Source organism: Arachis ipaensis, chromosome B08 (assembly GCF_000816755.2).
Source record: "Arachis ipaensis cultivar K30076 chromosome B08, Araip1.1, whole genome shotgun sequence".
Lineage (NCBI taxonomy): Eukaryota > Viridiplantae > Streptophyta > Magnoliopsida > Fabales > Fabaceae > Arachis > Arachis ipaensis.
In genome coordinates, this window is record NC_029792.2 from 38,059,596 (window position 1) to 38,069,262 (window position 9,667).

At 36.1% G+C, this 9,667-nt stretch overlaps 1 protein-coding gene and 1 long non-coding RNA gene across 2 annotated transcripts in view; one reads left to right on the forward strand and one right to left on the reverse strand.

Annotated features, from left to right (window-relative positions):
• Positions 3,467-9,667, reverse strand: part of LOC107612956 — a gene marked incomplete in the record, with an annotated part of 17,345 nt that continues 11,144 nt past the window's right edge. Inside the window, 7 exon segments of the mRNA XM_016314756.2 lie at positions 3,467-4,274; positions 4,689-4,844; positions 6,672-6,740; positions 6,898-7,055; positions 7,489-7,593; positions 8,298-8,365; positions 9,299-9,375. Coding sequence (XP_016170242.1) covers positions 4,194-4,274; positions 4,689-4,844; positions 6,672-6,740; positions 6,898-7,055; positions 7,489-7,593; positions 8,298-8,365; positions 9,299-9,375 — 714 coding nt within the window.
• Positions 4,851-6,609, forward strand: LOC110265867. The gene is made up of 2 exons (XR_002352354.1): positions 4,851-5,746; positions 6,110-6,609. It is a non-coding gene; the product is annotated as an uncharacterized LOC110265867 (long non-coding RNA).

The window sequence follows — 9,667 nt, forward strand, 5'->3', positions numbered from 1 at the left end:
AAATAAATTACAATTTTCCACTTGAAAAAATTCTTTGAATTCAATCATCATCGTTAAATTTTTAAATTCTTAAGTTTTAATTTTTGAACCCTTCCAGACGCATTTTAACTATTTTAATTTAATGATTAATTATTCAATTATTTTTTTATAATTTTTCGAGACCTTATGGTGGTGAATTCGCCTGAAGTTCCTTCATGTCAGCTTTAGAACGACAATTCAAGGTACATATAATGAACTCTGATACTTAAGTCAAGAAAGGTTTAAGAATGGTAAGTGTAAAATGAATGAATAAAATATATGAGTGTTAGAGTATTTATAAAGTGGGTTCATGGATATGGCCTTCAACAATATGATCTTTATCAAATCGTAGTAGAAAGTTATCTCCCTATTGTGATGGAGGTTGCAGTTGAGTGGATAATTATGCCACTACAATTGAAGTAGGGGGTTTCAAATTTGTTCCCTAAGTCGGGTTGGACTCAGGTCATGGAACTTGAGACTAGCGAAGGTTGGGTAGGTTGATTTGTTGGGTGTATCCGGACTTGACTTCATGGGTCAATCTAGACGACCGTTTCTTGGGGGCTAAGGAGTAGTTGGGCTTAACATTTATGAACATCTATCTCCTTTCATCAGCAACACTACTTTCATCCCTCTCAATGAAAGGTTTTGTCCACCGCCATTACATTGGCATCAACAAATCATCATGAATGTCAGCATGGTTGTCATCATCATCATTGGTGTTAACAACATGAAGACCTCTAACTCTAGATGATCTTTCTACCATCTGTAGTTTGCGGGACCCAATCAAACATTCAACTTAGAAAGGGTAACACCCTACTACACAAAACTTTACGCTTAAGCCGTAAAACAGAGGTAGTGTGATATTACGACTTGTAAAATAAAATATACATACATAACATAATTGAAAAAATATAATATTCAAGGAGTCTTGAAAGTTGGTTAAGCAAAAACGTGAAAAATAAAAGCTCAACGCTTAAGGTAACGATTACTTGCGTACAAAGAATATATATATATATATATAATAGGATCGGAGTGCTAAGGATACAAAATAGTCAAGCTCCGGGCTCAACCTGCAAAGTTAAGACTGGCTAGAGAATATTTATATACATATATACAATCCCAACATCCAAAATACTCCAAAACAGACCCTATGTCTCCATCAAGCCTCTATGAGGCCGAAAAATAAAACATACATATAGGAGAAGACTAGCACATATATAAGTATACATATATCATATCAAAAGACAAAAGCCAAAAAGCCCCAACTCTGTTGCGATCGAAACTCCAGATGCCTAGCGAGGTGCCTCTCGACCTGCATCTAAAAATAACATTTATATGAGATGAGAACGGGGGTTCTCAGCATAGTAGAGGTACCCACATATATAATATATAAGGTCCTGGAAAAGTCAGAGGCGATCCTAGAACTCTGACACTCAGATTTAAATATTAAAGTTTATAAATTGAAAGCCATAAACAGGGTAGGTTATCTAAGGTTCTTATTTCTAATTACTTTCTAATTTAAGCCCTAATTTTCGCCTTCCTCCAGTCCTCCAAAATTCTGGTGCACAGACAAACAATACAAACAAAGCAAACACAAGTAGAATACAAATACAGCATGTAGCAAATATAGTAAGTAAGCATAATAATCACATAGGCAAACACAATTAATACACAATCAAACAAAACACACATATGCATGTGATGCATGCTTGCCCTATGGCTAATAATATCATATGTTTGTTAGGCCAGTGAAGAGAGTAAAGTGCAAATGACAGAAACACCCCAACACATATCTAGAAGCTACAAGAGAAAAAGGAGAAGACTAAAGTAAAGGGTAGAGGACTGAAGGGTAAGCAACATAGGATGAAGGGTGATGGGCTGAGGGTAAAAAGCGGAAGAGGATGACATAACTAAAGAGGAAGTGAAAAGACAACACTAGAAGGAAGAGGGAGAAGGGCAAATGGTGAAGCACACAAGGTGGAGGAACACAAAAAGAAAGATCAACTTGGGAGAGAAGAAAATGTGGTGAATATTAGGCAGCGTTTGGTTTATGTATCTTTTGAGACAGAGACACAGAGACATAGATATTAAAGACATGGACACAAATTATTAGTGTTTATGCACTGTGTTTGGTAAACATTGAACAAGACACAATAAAATTACAAAAAGTTCATATTATTCTTATAAAAAAAAAAAAAAAAGAATATCAGCCACCGTTGCTACCACTATCATCCACCATCTCCACCACTACAGATTCATCATCACACACAATTCACCACAAATCAATCAGCAAAAAATTTATAAGAATCAACAAAAATTTTTATTTTTCAACAGAAAAACAAAAAGGGAGGAGAAGGTAACTAAAGAGCAAACTGTGAAAAGAGAAGAATCAATGTAGAGGAAGAGGCGGCAATGGCAAACTCGAAGAGGAAGAAGGAGAGGCGGCCGTTGTGAAGAGGGAGGAGAGGCGACAGCCGCAAATCTGGACGAAGAAGGAGACGTAGCGGCGACGGCGGATCTGAACGAAAGAGGACACGAGTGGCGGCGCGCGGATCTGGACGGAGGAGAAGATGGAGAGGCGGCCATGGACATCGCGAAGAGGGAAGAGAGGCGACAACCACAAATCTGGACGAAGAAGGAGACTTAGCGGCGACGGCGGATCTGAACGAAGGAGGAGACGAGTGGCGGCGCGCAGATCTAGACAGAGGAGGAGACACAGCGCTCGAATTTGGAGGAAGTAGGAGACGCAGTGGCGGTGGCACGCGGATCTGGGTGAAAGCGGAGACGCGGCAGCGGCGGTGGATCTGGACGAGGGATCTGGACGAAGAGATGCAACGCTGACAGCGAATCTGGACGACGGGATGCGACGGCGGAAAGAGGGAGGAGGGAGGAAGGAGAATGGTCACGTGGATGGAGAAGGAGAAAGAGAAAAAAAACTAGGATTAAGAAATTAATAAGGGGTAAATGAGTAAAAAATTGTATCTAATTGATTGTCTCTATGTCTCATTATTTTAAAAGTATACTAAATACATGTATTTTGTGTATACTTTTGTACTAACGTGTCCATAAAAAATTTGTGTCTTAACAAACAAACATATGATACTTTTATTAGCGATTTAATTATTTTGACGTATCCATGTCTCTGTGTCTGTGTGAAGTGCACCAAACGCTGCCTTAAGGTTTGAGGTGCAACAGAATGGAGTTATAACAACGGCGCCACACCAGCCATCCGGGTGAACGAATTTGTCTACTTTGACGATTGAGTATTTTTGTGAAAAAAATTTTGAAGTTAATTTTGTTAACTAAATTAAAGATACTTTTATTAGCGATTTAATTATTCGAGCATTTTTGTAGTTTACTCTTTATAAACTATAGTAAATCACATTGTATTTTAACAGCAGTTCAAACAAGAAATAACGAAGCGAAGAGTACAAAGACTTCGGGGGTGTCAATGTAACAGGTATCTGACAACCTTTTGATAGCAACGTGTCATTTACTACTATGGAAAATAGATCACATACCACTCATTAGCAAAATGTTTCAAATGCTAAAGGTTTCATTAGCTGGGGAATGCTGTTTTCACTATATATAGTAAGCTTCAGGGCATAACGTCCATAAGCGATATAATGTTAGTGCAAACTTAAAAGATATATCTATGTGATTGAAAAACACAGACTTCCATTATATATCACGTTTTGCACTAGTACATTCAATACATTCACATTACCACTTCTAAGTCTTTTGTTGACCAGATGGTTCCATCATCCCCCACCAAGCTTCTGGTTGGGCAGTCTTTCATATCCAGATACTATTAGCACAAAAATTTGGAACTCAGTCAAGAGATTAAACCGCATAACAGATTTTATTGCCATCTTCCAAAATAATTGCAGCCGGATTTGACAATCAATAAGCAGCTCCGAAAAGCAGCTCATTTCTTTTTCAAGAATTCGCTGTGGTTCACTCAAAATATACAGATCACGGCCTCCAGTGTTGAGGAGGTGAAAAGCAACAAAAAAGCAAATTGGTAGAAACTCTGTCGACACGTTACTTGTGGATCTGGGTTGAAATTTGATGTTCCTTTTCCTTGGTGGCATTACTGGGAAATGGTATAACAATCCATCCCGGTAGCTTTGTAGAGTTTGATCACAACAATTAAAAATTCAATGTATATCCAATCAACGAAGTTTGCTAGTTCTTCGCTTCGAAGGCCCACCAGGAAACAGCTGCATAATCCATCCTAACACTCTCTCCACCACCTAGTAAGAAAGAAACAGAAATCAATTCCTATTTTCTTTTCTTTAGATTTCTAGTTTTCCAACCGTTGTTCTCAAGTCTTAACAACCACTAACGGTTACAGGTCAACTATCTTCACTCCTAATAATATAATCAAGGTTTCAATTTTCAACCAACACCCATGGAATCCTTACAAATTCAATAAAGATATATAAATTTTATAGTGGTACTGTGAAACACATATTCTAGACAAAGGAGTGTTCGAAATACATTGATTTTTTAGTCACTATGCCGAAATTGACAGATATTTTGAGATGGGGATATTGTAAACAAGAGGCAAGGATTCATAGAAGTATAAAGGATATGCTCTAGTCATAACTCAAGATAATATGAAGTTCATATAACCCAATAAAGCAAATTGAACACATAAAAGTTACCTCATCACCCTCATCTGCATAGGGGGTGTTCTCGTACATAGGAGTAAATTCTGGTTGTTTTCCTGAAATATTCTCATTGACCATGCTTTGAGAAGTCAACAGCTCTAATCTTTGAGTCTGGAGCTCAAGTTTCCATGATAATTCCTTGTTTATCTCCTTCAAACAGGAAAGCAAACAGAAGAAATAGCACAGTTAAGACTAACAGTGAACTGGAATGGAACTATAGACCAGAATTATAAAACAAAGTTTATAAGATCCGACAAAGAGCTTTTTTACAAATTGCATACCAACACATTAATTGGGCATTAGTTAGACATACTACAGTGTCTAGTTAATTTGGGTACAGTATATTATTAGCTAAAGGAGAAAAGAAAAGATCAGAGATCAAAGCAATCTAATCTAAACATGTGGATGTTTGTATCAAGGATCAACTATGCTAAAAGCAAAATCGCCTAGATGAAGACGACTTGTGAATGGCTTCAATGCTTCCTAAACACACCATCTGATATAAGAGCTCTTTGCCTCTTTCATTAAGCTACGTATGGTACACTGTCACCCAAGAATACCTGGAAATATCGATTCACGGAATCGCTTCCCTATAGTAAGGACTACAAATATGCAACAAGTTATTTGTATTAACCCTATCTAGTATCATTGTCCAAAACAATATTGAACTTAGGCTGAGCTTTCCAATTCCAATTGAGTTGATCAAGGAGGAACCTAGATGGACTTGGAGAGTGAGTTGAAAAGTGATGAAATGGTTTATATGAAAACACACAAGAAAAATCTGTGGTCTGCATCCTCCGACTAAAATTAACAGATAAACGGGTACAATAATAATAAGAAAACAGATTGAATGTTGCTCCAAAACCAAAAGTGTGTTTCTTTCCCTTCTTAAAAGAAGCACCAATTGCTTCTCTTCAATAGCACTTTTTTTTTGCTTCCAAAGTCACCTTATAAGAATTCAATACCTTGGACAAACACCATAAACAATCCAAACTTTTCTTTTGGTTTATATTTTGGGCAGTATTTGTTTTTCAGTGGCGCCTTCATCGGAGGTCTTTGTTGAAATGGATGAGTGGTCATACGCGATTGGATAAAATAAGGAACGAAGATATAAGGGAGAGTTGGAGTAGCACCTATTGTGGAAAAGATGGTTGAATCGCGTCTCAGGTGGTTTGGACATGTGAGAAGAAGACCGACAGAACACCCAATCAGGAGGGTGGATGAGATGGAAGATGGATAAGAGGTGAAAGGTAGAGGAAGACCTAAGAAGACCATCCATGAGGTGGTCAAACGAGATCTACATGTAGACGATTTCTCTATAGACATGATACATGACAGAGCACAATGGCGTCGTTTGATTCATGTAGCCGACCCCACCTAGTGGGACAGCTTTGTTGTTGTTGCCTTCATCGGAGGTCTTTCATTTGAAAAAATAAATATTAGAAAACTGCACAAACTTCAACCAAAGCAAGGACTATTATAGGTGTAACAGTATAAGAAAATGTCTGATATTATGTAAAGCACCTAAATTCTTATCATTCGAATATTGGACAGTGAAATAACATTTAGGGAATGCAATGCGGAGAAAGTTATAGTAGCATTTATTAAGGGAAAAATGGTAGAAATGGAGAGTAGCCTAATAAATAGAGATAGAGGGAGACCCAACAATTTGCTTAACCATTCTTAAAAGATTCAGATTTCAATAGTTTAAATATTCACATAATTCATGACATAACACTGGCATTATATAATCCTTGAAGTTAACTCAACTAAGTAGAACAAAGCTTGGCTGTTATTGTTTTGTCTTAATTAATTCATCCCCTAATAGCAAACACATCAAACTTGCTTTCAATGAAGTGCTCTCTTCCATGGTAGAAACAATAGTAAGTTATGCCAAAATGATTAAGAACAAAAATAAAAATAACAAAAAAGCTCCTCGTTCAAACATAAAAAAAAACATGGCCCTGACTGACTTACCCTCATCCTGGAACATTCAGATGACTCAAGTGTCAAGGCTTTCATCAAATCTTCTTTCTCCTGTGCCAACTACATAAGAAAGGTAGACACATGAATATGCCAAGCCTATTTAATTACAAGAATACTTGGAACAAACATATGGCGCAGGACAGGGGAAAAAACCAATAAATAAAAACAGTAATGAGCAATGAGAGGTTGGCACTGAGTTTCCAATAGACCAAGCTACCTCAGAAATAAGCGCATTAATGTTCTCTATCACTCTCATCTGATCACGAGGAACAGGAGAAACTCCAGAAGTTGAGTGTGGAGTATCAGGAACTGTGGATAAACTAGATGCTTCAGCATCATGAGCACCCCTGTTTTCTGCATCACCATCTTCGCTTGCTGCACAGCATAATATAAAAAAATAAGCAGAGATATTAAACTAGTAAAAAACATGGATTAAGAAAACAATGTATCATCATCATCTATTCATTTTTTTGTAGTATATGCAAGGGGAGACAAACTGAAATAGGATAAATGATGTTCTATCAAAAGAGAAAAAGGGCAAATGGTAAAAATTTTGTTTGCCAAAACAAGTCCATTTCCCTCTCATTTTTGAATAATTGAATTCTCATTTTCATGTTAAGAATTTTTTTATTAAACCAATTACTTCTGTTATTCCTTAAAAAAAAAAAACTACAGAACCATGAAAACAGGCTTAATTTGACTTGAAATTAGCATGAACACTTGCTTGATTGGACATCCACATATAGACCATAACCATTATGCTTATTTAGAATATACAAAGTAACAACCACAACCGAGGCATACATACCTAAATCCTGGGTGGATGTAGAAATATCCTTTTTCAAAACATGACTCTCAATTGACTTTCCAATGCCTGACGCCTTTCGCAGCTTAGAAAGCAACACTTTCTTCTCTGTATCAATGAATGGAAGAGAATGAACATCAACTGAGTTCATATATGACTAAATTCACGTAAAATTTGTCATCAAATTTGAAAGGTCAGTGCTTTTTTGTCATCTCAACATATATATTCAAAAGTTAGTGGACAAAATTATCAGTTGGTTAGCATTTTTTGTTAAGCATGTCTGAACATTGTTCTTGTGAAAGCATAAATCCATTGATTTGCCTCCATCAATAGCTTAAACATTTGGAAGGTATGGTTCTTGACATGGTTCAATGGTTTCGTTCCAGTGACATTCTTATGAATACAAATGAATGAATTTCAAAGGGTGTGCTAGAATATAAATTCATTTATTAGCTTCTAACTAACACCTTAAACTATTGGGAATAATTAAAGGTTGTGTTCCATCCCATTCCCCATCTATGCATACACCTATATATGCATATTCATTCGCAAGGTAGCATTCCAAATAGGAATTAGTTTGAGAAATCACCAAAAAAGATACATTCAGATGAAAAATGACCCTAACGAATATACAGCTTGTTTTGCCAATTTTGGTTATAACCATTGCACATCAATATTCCTTCTTAATGCTTGTTCCTTCCTCTTATAAGCGTCAAATAAGTGAAAGCACCAGCCTTACAAAAGTATTACACAGATGCAAGCAAATAGAAAATTACATGAGTAGGGATAATTTACAGTTAAAATCTGTTTACCCTCTTGAAGTGCTTCAATGGTCGTCCGCATATCATGGCAGTCTTTGTCTAGGCTTGACATTTTCTTTCTGCAACATTTATTAAGAAAATCCTTATATAAACAAATTAAGCAAAATGAACAATGAAAACAAACATGAAATCACCTTTCATCATTGGGGAGCTAAAGTATTAAATTTAAAAATTAAAAAGAAAAGATGGCAATAACATTTGGTGTAGAGCTCATGATCTTTATAGAGGACTTTCCCTCTTAAACATGTTGAGACTTGAGAGATTGGAAAGCTATGCTTTCTTAGATAGATCTTTTGGTTGTTTTGCTCTTGTATAGAGGAACTCTTATCTTCTATCTTGTATTATTCTTATCTTCATCTTAATGAATTTCTTCTTTAATTAAAAAATAAAATAAAATTAAAATACCGTCTCTATATCAATCATGGAAGTTATTTGAATATTGCGAAAAATTAAGTGCCATTTATTCAAAAGCAGATTGAAGTTTGATAATTTTTTCTCAGACAATAATAAATACTTTCATTAGGGAAAATAAGGTATGTTCCACCAGAAGAAAATAAAGTTGGGGAGAGGAAAGCAGCCATCTACTTCCGTTTAGATTAAGGAGGAATTTTATTGAGGAAGTTAAGTACTTCAATTTAAACTCCTAATATGACAAACAAATGTAAAGGACTAGTAGTGCACGAAAGATTCCCTATTTAATTTCCCTTTTTCTTTTCACTCTTTAGGTTAAAATGTCAAATCCAGGGATTTGCAGTGTTTGATGCTTTAGAATAGTATACAAAACAATATCCAAAGGAGAAATGATTTCAGTAAAGATAGAACTTTTATCAAATCCATCTACAATTTGAAATCGAGGCTAAAGCAGACATTTGAAAATGGATTATCTTCACAGGAACGCCAACAATTCAGGCAGCACTATCGTCAAATATTTAACAAATTTCAATCATTGAATATGTGGTTCTTTTGCTTGAAATTTAAAACCTCAAGAATACCTGTATGAAGAAATCTCTGCTTCCGCATTTTCCAACTGCTTCTCAAGCTTTAGCTCATTAGATCTCAATCTGAGTGCCTAAAAAGGTTATTCAACACAAGAAATTAACTTTGGAATCTAATTGATATCCCAAATCCGTACACAATAGCTTAGAAAGTACCAAATGAAAGTGGGAAACCACAATTTAAAGGATAGCTATTAAAGGGGAAGAACCACTCTCCTTCGTAACATCAAGGACCCCATTCTACCCATCTCTAACATAGTCTAACCAAATCAATTCATATTAGAATAGTGAAATGTGTCGTCACATTGTCAGGTACGTAAGGGAAGTGGGGAACCACGCCTTAAAAGCTAGTTGATAAGGGTTTTT